Source organism: Acanthopagrus latus, chromosome 1 (genome assembly GCF_904848185.1).
Source record: "Acanthopagrus latus isolate v.2019 chromosome 1, fAcaLat1.1, whole genome shotgun sequence".
Classification (NCBI taxonomy): domain Eukaryota; kingdom Metazoa; phylum Chordata; class Actinopteri; order Spariformes; family Sparidae; genus Acanthopagrus; species Acanthopagrus latus.
In genome coordinates this window covers 11685824-11703334 of record NC_051039.1, presented here as the reverse complement: position 1 = coordinate 11703334, position 17511 = coordinate 11685824, and the positions used below count along the sequence as shown (strand labels likewise).

Below are 17511 nucleotides of genomic sequence, written 5' to 3'. Positions count from 1 at the left end.
GATGACGCATTTCCTCATTCGGTCAGGTCCGCGGCCGGTTCGGCGAGAAACTGATCTGATGTCAGTGCCGTCTCGTTCAGCATGTCACAGCATAGCGACTTGCTCGATGACTCAACTGATCCGGGACCAGCGCTTACAAAGCAGTTGGGGTTGGATACGGTTTTATTTACATATATAGAGAGATTTAATCACGTAGTAGAAAAATGTGTTCTGACTTAATTCTAAATGAGCAAATCTATTAAAAATGTGGATTTTATTAATGTATTACTTAAAAAAGAAAGAAAAATCAAATTAAACCAAATTTATCTCATTCACATTCATTCCAAAAAAAAAAAAAAAAAATCCTCAGCTGGATTTTTCAAAAAGCTTATTTTGAAATGAGCTGAGTTACTGAGTTACAGGGCGATGCTTGTGCTGATTACAGGACAGCTCCTTGGAATTAAAGGGGATGCTCAGCAGGAGGAGGAGGAGGAGGATGAGGAGGCTGGGCATACAGAGGATGGATGGATGGAGCTGAGAATAGGCCGTACAGTGTGGGGCTTCGGGGAGGAGCGCACTCTCAAAAGCGAGCGGCCGTGTCGTGTAATGTAGCAGTCCAGCCTGAGCAGAGCGAGCGATCAGACGAGGCACAGCAGCCGCGTCAGGGATTCAAGGAACTGCAAGTGCAGGAAGAGGCACTAGGAGGCCCGAGGAAGGCAGGTAGGATGCTGTGAAACTGTCCGCGCAACATGTGTGTCTGAATCCTCACCTTCGCATGACGTCGCGTTTTATCCTGTTTTATAACTGTGGCGTCAATGTGTGGTCTCTGACATGATGCTGTGGATTTGATACTCTTGATGACATTCAACTTTCTCTGTCAGTCTTGCTTATAGATACAGAAATGCATGTGTTGTGAATTCTTGACATCAGTATTCGATTTTGTGTATTGGCATGAATCCATGCAAAAAAAGAAAAAGAAAAGTTAGATTTGGTTTGGTAGGAGCCAGAAGACTTGGTGTTTATGGTATGATGATGTCAGTTATACACATCATTATGGGGGTATTTATAGCATCACGTGTTGCACAGGGATACATGGAAATGTTGTCATATGATGCTCTGAATGCAAAACATCATTTCTGAGTACACACAGATTACCTAGTGCACAAACAGTGCTTGTCATTTCCCCTTTAACTCCATTTTGAATAATTCAGTTTCTGCATTAGCTGTGACTGAAAATGAGAGGGCTTAATTACAGGAGATGTAATGACCTGTTGCCCCACCCAGCAGCCTCATATAAGGGAGATGGTTTTTAACAGTATGTGTGTGTGTGGGGGGCCACTGTGCTACACCCCAAAAGTAAACTTCAAAACCGGCTGCGGCGCACACATCATGTGTGACAGACTACTGCTGCCCTGTAATATATGGGAGGCGGAGGAGACACCCAGTCCTGAACCTCACATTACTGCCAGATCCACCCCACATGTGGTCGTGGTGCCTCGAAAAAGAAAGGAAAAGAAAAGAAGGGGTGGCCGGGCTTCATGTTCAGTGGGACCTTTTTTGGCTTGTGTGGCACAAAGCTGGCAGTCCCTCTGTCTGGAAAAAAAGAAATGATTTGTTCTGTCAACAAAGAATATGTTTTGGCGAACATCTTTCCACAGTGAACTAACTAACTTTTATGCGCGGGATCCAGTTGCAGGAAGTGAACATCACTGTGGTGAAACCAGAGGTTCAAACATCTGCTCATAGTCCTTTGTATCATGGCTTGTTTCCTGGTAAATGAATATGCAGGATTACTGCTAATGATGACAATGATGATGTTAGTGTGACTAAGATCACACCATATGGTACCACAAGTTTATTTCTTCTTTGCATAGTATTACCACCTATTACTGCTTCTGCTTCCAATACTAATAAGTAGATGAAATTGAATACTCATGCACTCTGCTTGGATACAAAATTGACTGACTATACTACTACTCCACTACAATTCCAAAGGAAAGCACTGTCCCATTTACTCAGTACATTCAGTCAACAGATAAGAATAAGACAGCTATACAAATAATGTATGATGAGCTCGTATAATATGATGCATTCTTACACAGTGAACTCATTTACAGTGCACAGTGGTTAAAATTAGCCACCAGCTGAACCAGATAGAGCAGTAAACACTAGTCAATGTAGATCTTACAGTCATATAACGTCACACTCAGGAGCAATTTCACTTTTGTTACTGTAGCTACATAGTGCTCACAAATACATACAAGGAACTTTTAACTGGTTATGAAACAGTCTCAATTTAACACTGATCATTTTCTATAGTCTACATAAGCAAAAGAGACCATCAGCGAAAAATATTAGCGATTTATGTATAATCAGAGAGTTATTCTGAATGCATGTCAGTCAGCAGGACCAGTTCTTACTTATCTGAGTTGGATTAGTAATAAAAATGCTGAGGATGACTTGAGGAGTCTCACAGCCTGAGGAAAGGAGCTGCTCTTTAATCTGGTGGTACAGTACAACCACTAAAACAAAGACACTGAAAAGGAAAGTTCCCTGTTGTAGCTTAACCCTCAAAGCATGGTTTTTAATCTAGTTTGATTACTTTTACATGTTAGTTTTACAAGCTCTAAACCAAGTATGGTTGGGGTTAGTCTGAACTAAAAGTTAATAAAAAGCTTAAAGGTTCATTTATGACACCAGGGTTGTAGAATTAAATTTTAGTCCCTTTCAGCTTCATTAAACAAAAAAATATATATATATTTCATATAGCATATGGCAGCGGATAGTTCTGTATCTTTTGCCATACAGCAGCAGGGTGAATGACAAAGCCATCAAGGAGATATTTTATATTTTTATTATATCACATCAAACAGCAATGTACAAAGTGTTAAACAGACTTGTATTAGATACTTACATTGCATCCTCAGTGAGACTTTTAAACTATACTTGTTGAAACTATGTGATTATCTGTAAACTAGGACCAAGAAATGGAGCACTTCTGAACATGCAGTTTACAGGCCTGATTTACAGCATGTACATTTTTACAACAGCCGACTCCTCTCTTTACTGTAACCAGTTCCAAGAGGGCAGGGCCACCTCTCGGTGTGACTTATTTTTAACCATCCCTTTAATGAAGACAGTCCACATGATGTGAAGGAGAAAATGAGTGGACAGCAGTAGTAGCATGTTATTATGAAGGCCCCAAAATGGAGTCAAAGCCTTGGTAACCCTGGAGTAAAATACAGCCTTCAAGGCAACCGGGAGGCTTCTCTTGAAATAGCTTGAGCAAGCAGAGGCAGCCAAGTTATCCATTACAGCCCTGTGACCATGTGGAATAGGTTTTTCTGCCAGTTTTCCATCACCACCCATCCCTTCAGAGTGCATGGTGCTCCGGCTGGTGGGAAAACACTGTGTACTGTACACTAGGGAGGAGAGGAGCAATGGAAAACTAGTCTAATGGACACACTCTCCTGACCTCCCATGTACAATACACATGTGCAGCCTCAGCGCAAACACTACAAAATAAACATCTCCCATGTGATTTGTATCTGACATGGGAGATGTCATATACAAACAATATATGATGATATGAAGACTACCAGGTTATTTTTTCTTTTTCTTTAAATGAAAAGTCCACCCCAACACAGAACGTATCTTCTATTTCCAAAACTTTTGGACAGTAAAGTCAGTATGGAGGCCATGTGACAAAAAATCAAAATCAAAATCAAACACAGGAAGAAGTTCATTGTCCATTCAAAGTTCAAAGTTTCTTTTTTTTTTTTTTTTTTGCAAGAACAATCAAGCAACCGCAAAGACATCAACATTCCTGCATGCAACATTGTCTCGAACCGTATCAAATTATACCGTATGGCAACGGTATTATCCTATCGGACTGATCCATACCATAGTATATTGTTCCTTACCTAAATCGTATTTAGGCTTATCAGATATTTTTAGGTCAATTAAGTCGCAACAGCATGATTTGTTTCTATGGAATGGACTACTGACCACTCAAAGCGCTTTACAATACTTGCCACATACACCACATTCTTCTTAATGATACTTTGACATGCAGGGGAAGCAACCAGCAACCTTCTAATCACGAGACAACCCGCTCTACCCTCTGAGCTACCACCACCTACAGCTTTTAGATGACACACTACATACAGCGCCACACTCTGTCTCTTCTATATTAATCTAAAGTACAGACTTCTTCAAATTTACAAGGTTCAACTGAGCTTTGAGATTCTTCGGGAATTATGTTTTACTCCAAAAACACAATTTCCCACACTCGTGATGTAGACACCAGCCACAGAGTTACTGACAGTCACTGACATGTAAGATCACAACCTGCCAGTATAACTAACCACAGAGCTGCAACATAATCCCACTAATAACAGAGGAGACATGGCAGTGTAATTGGCTTATATTGTTTGTCTGCTCTTGTTGATCTTATTTGCCATCTTGGTCAGTATTAATATACCTTATGACCCCTGTAACGTCCTTAACGTCTGTCAGGTTTCGTTTTCTGTAGCCATCCATCAGTTGCATAACAGAGGGCTGAATCTGCTACAGGTTAGTCACAGGGCATTCTGCTATAAATCTTTCTCTACTGTAATATTTTCCCGAAAATTGATTCTGAGAAAACTGATACTTTCATCAGCCCTCCTGTGTCCAGCCACACTCTATTTCCATCCCATCTTTTTGTCCTCGTGCCAGGTTTTGCCTACAAGTAAACATGACATTCTGTATGTATCCCAGATGGCATTTATTATGAGGCATTCCGGGGCTGATAGCAGTATCCTCAAATCCATTAATGGAGCTGTTTGAAGCCTTTTAGACATGAAAGAACAAAAATGATTATTGTGCTCTCTCAAGTCATTAACTGAGCAGAGATCAACAATGTTGTTTTTCTTCTGGCTGTCATTATGAATCTTTCACTGCAGCCCAACAATCCGTCCAGTATTTTATTATATACCAGTAGTTAAGGTTGGTACAGTGTAGCCTAACTTAATTTAGCTCAGCTTATTTTAGAACGTTCAATCGTATCTCATCCTGATGTTTTTCAGCAGATGGAGTTTCCTAATTTGTCGTGGAATTTTAATGACACCATTGACAAGAAGTCCTTTCCCCAACCCTGTCGCTTTAGTTTAGTTTAGCTCACTTTTTATTGAACTTCAGTTTAGGTTGATATAGGTTAGCGTAGCTTCTTATTTCTGTTTAGCTTAGCATAGCACAAGCTTCCAATCATATCTCATGATCTTTTTCTGCCCAGTTGTCATTGAGTTTCAGTGTGACCACTGACAAGACGTCCTTAAAGTGCTCAGGGAAAAAAAAAAGGGTTTTCTTCAAATTCCATGGCGACTGTGCGAACTCCACCCAGGACAGCTGCTAAATGATGCTGGTGGTCAGGTTGCTTTTGCCAACTGCTGTTTTACAAGGTCAAGACAGAGCTTTCAATCTCAGTCTGTTTTGTTTAGTGTTATTTAGCTTAGTTACTTTTGCATTCCCAAAAAATGAGCAGGCAAATTCCACTGCTGCAACAGATAATGTTTGACCATGAAAACTGCTGCGACCTTAGAGGCAGCCTGTTGAGGACAAAATCATAAAACCAAAGCAGTGAGGCGGAAAGAGTTTTGGAAGGCCTAAAATAAGAATATGACTGAACGTCCAAACAGAAAACTGTCATGGTGGTTCTGTTGAATGTCCGGGGAAAGGAAAATATAACACACAGTGTTAACTTATACAACCACATCTAGAATAGCCGCCTGCTATAAACTCATAAAGAGCTTTTCAGTCTGAAATGGACATTTCAGCCAGCGGGATCCAGAACCTTGCATCAATAAAAGCTCCATCTCTTTCTTTGCTAATCCCGAGGATAAGGAGTAGAAACAAAAGTAAATGATAGTTTGTCTCCTCCCTGTTTCTCATCATGGTGATCTGGCAGTCTAAAGCAAGCAAGCAAGCAGAACCTGTTTACTACTATCTTTCAACAATTAATAATAGCATGCTTGTGCTTTCCAAACAAGTTTGTCACTTTCCAACCTTTTTTTCCCTCTCATTTTGTCTTGTCATTTATCCATCACCCCAATCTTCTTTTAACATCTGCTTCAGCCTCTTGAGCAGCTGTAACAAGTGAATTTCCCCGGTGTGGGAGCGATTAATCTTTATTTTATCTTATCTCTATCTCATGGCAGCTAAAAAAGTCTCAACCCAGCGGAGTGGTGTCTGTGGATGGACTGTGCAGGCACCCATGGCATCACAGGAGCTTGTGGATGCAAGGGACTCTGCCACTCATAATCTGAAGCCAGGCATGGAGGGTGCTGCTGCACCCAGCGGCGGTAAAACATGTCCTGTCCACACCTCGGGCACAGAGGACACAAAGAGGGGCTTTCGGAAAGGCATAGGGAGGCATAACGACTACGTGAAGATCTCTGTGCCGGAGTCCAAGGTCAATCGTCTGCCCATGGAGTGGTGGAAGACCGTAATCGCCTTCTTCTATGCTGGTTTTAACTTGGTCCTAACCACAGTTGTCATCACTATCGTCCACGAGAGGGTCCCGCCCAAAGAAAGCAGCCCGCCTCTTCCTGATAAGTTTTTTGACTATGTCGACAGGGTCAAGTGGGCGTTTACAGTGACAGAGATCAATGGCATGGTGCTGCTGGCCATTTGGCTGATCCAGTTGTTCTTCTTCAGATACAAGTAAGAGCCTATGACACGCAAAGTTCTCTGTCAGCTGCAAGGACAAGTCTGGAAATATTTTGTATTTTTGTGGTATCTATTGTTGCTATTGTGGTATCGACTTGGTTAATGTTAGGAAAAGATCCTGATTTGGCTCAACACGCATGTTTTGGTCATCAAAGATGTCCCGGGGTCTAGTCTAAAATGCCCAGTTTTGTCGCCACTAACAAGGCTGGAGATGTTCTGACTCCCTGTTAAAAATATCAATTTCTTTTGTTGCTACAAACATGGCTTGATATTGTCCTGAAGTCTCCTGCAAAGTATCCAACGGTGCACCTCTTACAAGTGTTGAAACCTAGTCCTAAACTGCAGAGGCCGGCTTGGCCGCCCTCTTGCCTGTAACTCCACCCCTTCCCCTCCTCTTCCCAACACGGAAGTCAGGTCAAAAACGTGATTGTTTTGTAGACATGTCAAGATGGTATATTGCCATATGTGAACGTATCAGTGGTTTGCAGAAATGCTTTTTATCTCGGCAGCTGGGTTGTCATATAAAAGTCTATCAGTGCCTTCAGTGATGAAACTGAATCTCCTTCCTTACTTACGTGGTGTTTTCTCTGTGTTACTGTTCAAAAAGTTTTTTAGTTTAGAAAGCACTTTTGGTCTCTAGAGGTGACAGCAAAACCCGATCATCACTGCTGAAGTTTTAAAGTCGTTAAATTCAATTTTTCTTCCACATTTGGTAATTTGCCAGTGGAAATAAAGGTATAGAAACATCAATCTAACAATAGTTGGAGTTTAGTAATGCAGCTGCATGTTGTAGTCTTTATAAATAGCACTTGATATTTAAGAGATCAATACCTTTATGTAGCACTTAATTGTTGTTTTAATATTGTCCATTTGCAGGTCAATAGCCAGCAGGCGGTTCTTCTTCCTCATCGGCACCCTGTACTTGTACCGCTGTGTCACGATGTACATCACCACCCTGCCCGTACCTGGCATGCATATGACATGTGCTCCGAAGGTGAGTAGCATGCCGAGCATCAGAGCGGTGCATCAGCTGTCGTTGCTCAGCCGTGTACTCTCATGCACCCTCAGGGAGTCATTTTGCACAACCACGCAAGTGAGGCAGCAATAAAAAGAAAAGAAAAGGCCATTTTGACTTTTTACTGCCTCAGGACACCGACAGTATTGAGGTGCATCAGTCTTTTTGATCAAAAACATGTGCTCCTGGCAGTCGTTTGCTTGGTTATGTGGTGCAAAAGGATCCGAAGTCGGACATGGCTGTGGCTGATTTTGAAATGTTTTGGGCTGTGTATGAAAAACCTTTAAATGAAGCTAAGTGATCCTCGTGAACATGTATTCATAGGAAAATGATTTGTCCTTTACTTGCAAGATGTGAGTTGTCTGTAATTTCAACAACAAGCACAAGAGCCTAAGATTTGATCAGATGTAGCTGATGATTCTGTTTAACTACCTTTGTTTCATTGACTACAATTTCCCTGCTCTGTAAATCACCAATTTCAGTGAAGTTGACTAGATTCGTAGAGCTCTACAGTTATCTTTGTTTATCTTATTCAGATTCACGCCACTCATGCAATCCTAAGTACAGAGCTACAGCTTGTTGACCAGAAACACTTGGTCGGTCCAACGATCACAAAATCTGCATACTAGCTCCTTTAAAGCTAACAAATTCACATGTTATGTCAAATTTGTTTAATCCAAAGTCAAAAAAGAAAGTGCAAAAACAACACAGTTTTTCAAGTATTATCTGCCGGATAATTTGTTGTTCTAGCGCAGTAAAGGTGCTATGTTCGTGTCGTCGTCGTAAGGTTTCAAGGAAAGCAGCTAAGACTCCTAAATTGAAGGATTGAACAAATCCTTCAAAAGTTTGGATAAGCAATTAGGCATTAGTATTCACCTATTTTTGTTAGTGTTCATGTTAACGTTAGTGTTAATATTCATGTTGTTGTTAATATCTTGTCGGTCAAACAAACCAAGCTATTTCTGTTATGTTGAGCATTAGGAGCTTATTTTTGTCTCTTTATCTGCCCTTCCTGTTCTCTCTCAGCTCCACGGAGACTCCCAAGCGAAGATCCAGCGAATCCTGCGACTGGTCTCCGGCGGGGGTCTGTCCATTACAAGCTCCCATCTCTTGTGTGGAGACTTCCTGTACAGTGGACACACCGTCATGCTCACTCTCACCTACCTGTTCATTAAGGAATGTGAGTACTCAAAGCAGCACTTGTTTGCTTCCCCGTATGGAATAATTCATGTGAATGAATAATATATGAACACGCAGGCTTTCTAGGTACCTACAGGATGCAAATAAGTGACGTGTGTTGCCGCTATTAGGATTTACAGGATAACATTCAAATGATTTGTATTATCTGCAGATATGTTATATGTCTTTTAAAGTTGTACGTTAATGGATATACGCCCAGTTTATTATTCACGCCTAAGGAAAGCTAATGTAATCTCCTACAACAGACCTGCTATAACTTGTGGTTTCATGACAGTTATAATGTTATAAACAGTCTCAGAGAGGTATTTATTCAACTTTATGGTCATTTTGAAGACTGTAGTTTCGGATGCTGTTGAGTTATGTTGTGCTATGCTGACAGGCGTGTTTGATATTTTATCCACAGTATCAGTAAAAGTAGACAAAACATTTTAAAACAACTCTCAGTGTAACAATTCAGTAACAGTAAACTCGCTGTTCTTGGCAAATTACCCTAATATTATACAGACTGCCCTATTTTCACAGTGGAAACATGGACGAACAGACCAAAAATAGATGTTGTCATAAATATTGCCAACACTCCGGTCTCTTCATCTCCCTCTCCAGACTCGCCACGGTCATTTTGGTGGTACCATCTGATGTGCTGGCTGCTCAGCGCCGTGGGTGTGGTGTGCATCTTGGTAGCACACGAGCACTACAGCGTGGATGTGGTCGTGGCCTATTTCATCACCTCCCGCCTGTTCTGGTGGTACCACACCATGGCCAACTTACAGGTGTGAACACAGAGCCGAGCGCTCGGCGGCAGCTCACCTCGCTTTGAAACCTTGTTACACATTAATCATTTTGCATGGAGAGATTTACTGTTCATAGCTTACATTTCTATTTCAAAGAAAGAGTCTATATATTACATATAATTGTGTATTTACAGAAAGTACAAGACATACTTTTAGACTGTGTCAGAATACTCTGGATGTCATGCCATATTTGGCTTTTCAACAAAGTGAATTACCCCCTCTACTGGCCAAAATTAAAAAGGCAACCAAAATTATTTTAAAGATACATTTAAATATGTATTTATATAGAATTTTCATTTTATTTAAATTTAAAACACACGTAAGGTCCAGCCCACCTTACAATGTAAAAGTTAAAATAGCATAAAATGATTAAAAGTAGTAGCCTATGAGATACAAGAATAAGTGAACAAATGTTCAAAACATACAGCTCATGAAAAACTCCTTGTAAGGAGTTCAAGGTAATCTGGGCATAAAAAGTAAGACCAGAACCAAGTTCAGTAGGAATTCAAGGGACTTTCAAGGGACATTAGACCAAGTTTGATATGGTCCAGAGGGTCAATCTAGCAAAGAGGTGATATAAGATGACACATTTTTAATATGAGCCTTTTAGATAAACAAATACATATGCCACATGGTTAATATGTTTAATAAAAAAAACAAAAAAAAATAAACACATGGCTGCTGATTTCAATTTGAATATGATGTTGTTTTTTAGTTCCTCTATTCAAATTATTGTAGTTAAATGAAGAGGACGGTGATTTGATATCTTAGATTTATGTATCATAACCATTATGAAGGAAGCATCACATTTTACAAAACAATAAACAAGCATAGGGAATTTACTTTCTAAAAAGAGATATAAGCTACAAAACAAGGTAAATTTAAAAAACATCAATATCCTAAGGAATCAGCCTCTCATTCTTTTATTTAAGCATTTAAAGGGATCATTTTTGTTGCGCTTAGGATCTCATAACTTGATGAACAGGTATGAAAAAAATTTTTAAAAATGCAAATGTATGACATCGGTAAAAAAAAAAGTTTTATGTCACATTCCCAATACAATAACAGAGGTTTGCATTTGGTCATTGTGTTACAACTAATAGAACTATCTGACATGCAATCACAACAAAATAACCTTATAAATGACATAAACCTGTCACAGTGTGACAGAAAGCATTGATGGTGTTGTGTGGAAAGAAATATATAAGCAAAATCTTTTATGAGTACCAATATTATTCTATATCTTAACTTCTATCCTCCTGACAGACTCTGAAATGCTCACCCAACAACTACCTCACCAACACTTGGTGGAACCCGCTGTTCAACTTCCTGGAGAGGAACGTCCAGACCGCGGTGCCGTGCTCTTACAGCTGGCCCATCACCTGGCCTCCTGCCTGCCTTAAGAACCCCTGCAAGAAGTACTCCATGGTGCAGAGCACACGAGAGGAGTGACCCTGATACCCAGCAGTGTTGCCTGATAATCCATTGATTGTCTGCTGGACAGGAACATAATGATACCAAATGCATAGCTATGAACGAAGTGTTATCCGCAAAAATGTGTCAAGAAGGATAATCATTCTGTCTCTGTGTGTTCTTGTCGGTGTAATTTATTTATGAGACGAACTCCTCTACAGCCGTCGTGGTTTCTGTAGCTGATACTTGTATCAACTTCTAGTGAATTTCATTCCTGAACAGAGCATTCGCTGCAGTGTTTGCAAGATTTGTTTTATTTTTAGATCTGCTCACGCAACTCTTTCATACTGTATGTGTTGACGGGGTTTACCTCAATATGATATCAATGTGCTCAAGTCACAAGGTGCCTTAGTGTGTTTAATGTCAGAAAGTGTTCCAAAACTGCCATAATGACTCTCTGTTTATTTGTTTCTCTTCCTTTTCTATGAGTTTTTTTATTATTATTATTATTATTATTATTATTATTATTATTATTATTATTATTGTATTCATTTTCGTAGCCTTGAGGGTGTGTCTCATAGCTGTAGTCTCATTATTGTAGCATTGTAATTAAACTGTAACCAAAATAAGTCTTCAGTGAGTTTTTATTTGTTTGAATGAATCATTACTAAAAGTCATCATTATGCAATACAGTGCAGCTGGGTGTTTTAGACATTATATATCTAATGGATCACTTCAACTTTTCAGAATGTATTTTTCTCACAAATCCCAGATAATCAAACAGATAACTGGCAATGAGGTGACTCATTTAGTGTATGGTTAGGTCAGCTTGCTCAAATGAACTAGTTTATTCATAGTAGGTATCATTAGAAACGCCAATGGATAAGAGAAAGCAAGAAAGGAATTAATGGCTAGTTATTTATTTCTTCATCATTGTACAAGATATCTTTTCTTTTTACAGTTTCACTGTTTAATAATGCACATTGTTCTCAGCTGATCACATTATTTTGCACATATGTCATCATCTGTGTGTGTAATTTGAAGTAGAGCTAGATGCAAACATTTGATAGAAATAAAATAAATGTGTTCATTTTGACCTTACACATTTGGTATATCCACAAACATTTTATTTGTCAACTTGCTTCACATTTGTCTCACAGACTGTGCCTTATTTTTTCATCTTATTAGAAGAATACACCAAAAGCTCTATTTAGGTAGAATATTGTTTATTAGTTTCTTAGCGGTAGTCTATTTGTTCAATATTTAGCTGACCTAAGCCTCATTAAACTTTTATGTGCAGTAAAACAGTTTGTGAATGTGATTCATGTCACTATAAATCTATGTTCATCTATGTCCTTGGGCAAGACACTGAACCCCAAACTGCTCCTGATATGCTGGTTCCATATGTATGTATGTATGTATGTATGTATGTATGTATGTATGTATGTATGTATGTATGTATGTATGTATGTATGAATTACTGTAAGACGCTTTGGACAAATGCATCTGCCTAAAATACATATTTACATAAATAATGGGGTCATCCACATGAGAGGGCTTCCTAAAATAAAAGGAATCTCAAAATATAAGAAAACTGATCACATGACTCATTATCAATCACAGGTTAATTCAGTGGAGTCTCCGACCTGCTTGCTGCTGTTTCAATGAATTAGCAACGTGGATAACAACAGGTGTTGCCTTTAAGACGATTTAAAGGGCTGCTCTCCTCGCTGTCAGAGTGCACCTATCACAGCAGGTCATGGGACCGTCAGCCAATAGGAAGCCAGTATCGGTGCTACGTTGATTCACGGCGTTCCACAACAACACAGGAAGAGCGTGAGTCCGTCCGTTTAACATCTGCTGGAGGACTTGGGTGAACATGGCCTGATGGTGTCAGCTCACTGGATGCACTTTGTTTTTCTATCTCCGACGCCATGGTGTTGCTTTTATGGCTGGAGAATCTGAGCAGCGCTGTACTCTCACAACTCAACACTGTCACATTAGCTTTGACAGTGTTCGTCATTGTGTATGTTTTGGTTAGTTTCTACCAGAAACGGCGGGAGTTCGCTAATATTCCTCCGGGTCCGAAGCCGTGGCCGGTGGTCGGTAACTTTGGCGGCTTTCTCGTCCCCGCTTTCATCCGCAGGAGGTTCGGACAGCAGTCAGAGGACAACGGCGACAAAAACCCGCTGGTCGTCCTGACAGAGCTAGCTAACGTGTATGGGAATGTTTACAGCCTTTTCGTAGGAAGTCAGCTGGTCGTTGTGCTTAATGGCTACGAAGTGGTCAGAGATGCTCTGTCAAATCATCCCGAGGTGTTCTCCGACAGACCAGTCGTTCCCACCATCACCATCATGACCAAACGCAAAGGTAAGGTGCGTTCAAGGACCCATTTCCAACCTTAAAGCTAGCCCATGTTGACTAAACATGAAGCATGCAATAGACACAAGTTGTCACTTCATTAGCTAGTCTGCACCAAGCTAGAACCAATGCAATAGGATAAGTCATGTATTAATTTATTATTATAAGTTTAAAAAGTACCAATAAGTGTTTGTTCAAACTTTAGAAAGGTGTTGATTCTACTTTGTCATTTTACATGCTAGTTTGTGGTGCATTTGGATTGCTTCAACAATAAATCAATGAATTGCCAACTAATTTGGTTTGAGTATTACTTAGAAAAAAAGTCCAGCTTGTTAAACGTGATCATGATTTTTATTTTTATTTTTATTTTACTCCTTTCTGACAATAGTTGGATATGTTTGAGTTGTGGACAAAACAAAACACTTGAGGACATTTTTCTTGGTTGACACTTTTTCATGAGATTGTATAAAACTTACAACAAATCGTTATTTCAATAAAATAATCAAAAGATTAATCGACAGTAAGAAATAAACTTCGGCTGGACATATCTCCCAGTATAATCATAAAGTATAGGTTCACATTTCCCCTGGTTCATACTTACTATATACCATACAGTGCTGCACGATTTCCAGGTTGCTGTGACCATATTGACCGTAAAGTTCAACCACCACCTCTGATAGTTTTAAAGTTGAAAAACCTGGACATTATAACATTCATGTATGCAGAATTTATTGCAGGACTGTTGTATCTGACTCTATTGGTTCCGTCGGTGTCGCAGAAGCACAGGAAACAACGGTTTTGACCGGTACTGGGCCTTCCTGTGGGCGTGACTGGAAAAATGAGCCAACCAGAATGAAATTATTCCTTACATGGATAAATAATGGTCAGAGAGCATAACTACAGTCCTCATACTAAATACACCACATGTAAAATATTTGGAAAAGGACATTTATAGTCACAGGAGTAGTAATGATTATAATAATAATAGTGATAATAATAAATAAAGATTATACAAAAAACATTTGTACATCAAACAATGAGAGAGTATCAAATCCAATAAATCTCTCTCTGAAGCAAATTGTGAAAAGTTAAAACCGGTTGGTGCTTTTTCCTTTTGTTTTTTCATTGAATTGCCGGAACTAACAAAGGCTTTTTACCTCCATACTTCTCTTGGCGCAAGCCGGAAGGAGCCATGGCATATACTTCTTTTTCTCAGTCTGTCTGTGCCTGATACGTAAACTGCCAACTGAATGAATACATTGACCCATCGAGCAACAATACAAGTAGCCCACTGACAAGTCTAACTCTGTATTAATGGATATATTACAGTTAAATGAGTAAAAACACTAACTATCACAACTAACTAAACTGACCTTGATCTAACTGCTCTCTCTGCTGACCTGAGCGATATGTCTCCTCTTTTTGATTTAACTGAAATTTAGGAATAGTCTTCGCACCTTATGGGCCAGTGTGGAGAACGCAGCGCAAGTTTTGCCACACCACCCTCCGAGACTTCGGCCTGGGGAAGCTGAGCTTGGAGCCTTGCATCCAGCAGGGCCTGGCTACCATCAAAGCAGAGCTGCTGCGGCTGAATGAGGAGTCTGGTGGCGCCGGTGTGGACCTGGCCCCACTGATCAGCAACAGCGTGTCAAACGTCATCTGCTCTCTGATCCTGGGTCAGCGCTTCCATCACGAGGACCATGAGTTCCGCACCATAGTGAGCCTGATGGCGCGCGGGCTGGAGATCTGCGTGAACAGCCCTGCGGTCCTCATCAACATCTTTCCACAGCTTTACCACCTGCCTTACGGTGTCTTTAAGGAGTTACGGCAGGTTGAAAGGGACATCACAGTGTTTCTGAAGAGGATTATCGCAACGCATCAAGAGACATTAGATCCTGAGAAACCAAGGGATCTGACAGACATGTACTTGATGAAGATGTTGGCCCAGCAAGCTGCTGGAAAGAAGGACAGCAGCTTTACAGAAGATTATCTCTTTTATATAATAGGAGATCTCTTCATCGCTGGCACTGACACCACTACTAATTCAGTTTTATGGATTCTGCTGTACGTGGTCTTACACCCTGATATTCAAGGTAAACGTAGCAAATGTCCATCAGTTTATACTTTTGTTAAACTGATTACATGTTCTTGTGAAAAAGAAATAGAAAACAATTAATGATAATCACACTTTAATGATTTTGAATCTGTGATGCAGTTCCAACACATATACAAATTATTTGATAAGATAAAACTGTATAATTTTTGTAGAGCTTCAAAATATGTAGTAGAGATGCTGTCGGGTAGAATTTGTGTTGCAGAACTGAAAGCAAATTTTTTTTTAGGCTTATATGGGCCACAGCCCTCTTTTTTCTTTGTAAATTTATGTGAAAAAGGAACTGGGAATCACGGCGGGAACCCACAGCTTGAATGCAAAAAAATGTCTGTCTCGATCATGCATTTAATCACTTCCCCAGACTGCTCCACAACCACATGCTGATCACATCGAAACATGCATTTTACTACTGCTTTCTAGTAAAGTGCGGGCAAAAGGTCCCACTTCTTGTCTGCTTGTTTGCTGAAGTAAGGAATTCATTTATCACGCAAGAATGATGCACTTACTTTACCTCTGATGTTTTGATTTCAGACAAAGTCCAGAAGGAGATCGATGAAGTGCTTGGCCCACATCGGGCCCCGTCTTACCCTGATAAGGGAAGTTTGCCATTTACTGAAGCCACCATCATGGAGGTGCAGAGATTGACTACAGTTGTTCCTCTGGCTATCCCTCACATGGCCTCCGCGACAGCAGGTGGACTTTAACAATGCTTCTGACCCCTCGCGTTTCACTTAATCTTCTGTTAATGCTCAACTAGTCAGTCTCTCTGAGTTTCTGAGTGTCAGACAATAATACAACTTGGACATAAAAAATATCTACACAGCTGTTAATGTTCTCACTTTCCTTTTTCAGAGTTCAGAGGCCACACCATTCCCAAAGGGACCGTTGTTTTGCCCAATCTGTGGTCTGTCCATCGAGATCCTACTGTGTGGGACGACCCAGACAGTTTCAACCCAACACGCTTCCTGGACAGTGAGGGAAAGCTGCTCAGGAAAGAGTGCTTTATACCATTTGGAATAGGTATGCAGTCTCTTACTCATTTGGGCTTCATAACAGAACCATTCATCTACATATTGATTTTAATCATCCGTGCTTGACTGGGCTCTAAAGATTCATCCTCTATATCCTTCAGGTCGCAGGGTGTGCATGGGGGAACAGCTGGCGAAGATGGAGCTGTTCCTGACTGTAACCAGCTTACTGCAGGCCTTCAAATTCAGACTCCCAGAGGGAACGCCTCCTCCTCCCCTGCACGGACGATTCGGCCTGACGCTGGCGCCCTTCCCCTACACTGTGTGTGTGAGCCTTCGAAGATGAAGGGGAAGTGAAAAGACTTGGTTTGAACAGATTTCCTATTAACCAACCTTGTGATGTCAAGGACCTTGCAAAAGGCAGAAGATGTGAGACATATACAGTATATATATTAAAGATACCTGCCGGATATCTTTTAAGTCAGTTTTAAAATGCCAATCGTGTTGCCTCAGTGGGCATTACAACCTGTACAGTGAACGACATCCTCTGTCCTTAGATCCTCGATTCAAGAGAGGAAAAACTCACCGGGAAAAAAAGAAAAACTTCATTATGCGTTGCGTGTACAGAACAGAAAAACAAAAAATGCAAATGAAGAATGATGACCTCACATGACCTCTGCTCCAGTATGCTGACCTGGAAGAGGACAAGACACAAGATGCCTAAAAATATCAGAAAGTATTCAGGTTTAGATGTGATTTTTTTTTTTTTATCATTTTGGTGTTGCATGATGCAAATCACTGATTTACAGAAACACAAATATCTGTCTATATATTGCTCCTTATAGTGGCATTAGAGAAAGGGAGATTTTAGTTTTCTGCCCAAGAGATTGGTCATTTATTTCCTTACAGATTATTGGCAGCATGTCAATAAAAAAAAACTTCAGTTTTTTTTACTCTTTGATG

The 17511-nt window shown here is 40.2% G+C and overlaps 2 protein-coding genes across 3 annotated transcripts; both read left to right on the top strand.

The window, feature by feature from the left end:
• The first annotated feature begins 8 nt into the window (after window positions 1-8).
• sgms2a (sphingomyelin synthase 2a) lies at window positions 9-11732 on the top strand. Of its 2 annotated transcripts, XM_037108264.1 has the most exons (7): window positions 9-149; window positions 425-699; window positions 6177-6681; window positions 7564-7681; window positions 8729-8882; window positions 9506-9672; window positions 10960-11732. In XM_037108264.1, exons 2-7 carry the CDS (start codon window positions 504-506, stop codon window positions 11143-11145), a joined length of 1326 nt encoding a protein of 441 aa, XP_036964159.1. In that variant the 5' UTR covers window positions 9-149; window positions 425-503; the 3' UTR covers window positions 11146-11732. The 2 variants fall into 2 exon arrangements, with proteins under 2 accessions (XP_036964159.1, XP_036964168.1); XM_037108273.1 differs by lacking the exon at window positions 9-149 and having other exon boundaries at window positions 575-695.
• A 1158-nt stretch (window positions 11733-12890) lies between these two features.
• On the top strand, window positions 12891-17501 carry LOC119020705 (cytochrome P450 2U1). The gene is made up of 5 exons (XM_037100243.1): window positions 12891-13476; window positions 14910-15560; window positions 16112-16273; window positions 16433-16600; window positions 16713-17501. Exons 1-5 carry the CDS (start codon window positions 13041-13043, stop codon window positions 16892-16894), a joined length of 1599 nt encoding a protein of 532 aa, XP_036956138.1. The 5' UTR covers window positions 12891-13040; the 3' UTR covers window positions 16895-17501.
• The last annotated feature ends 10 nt before the right edge of the window (window positions 17502-17511 follow it).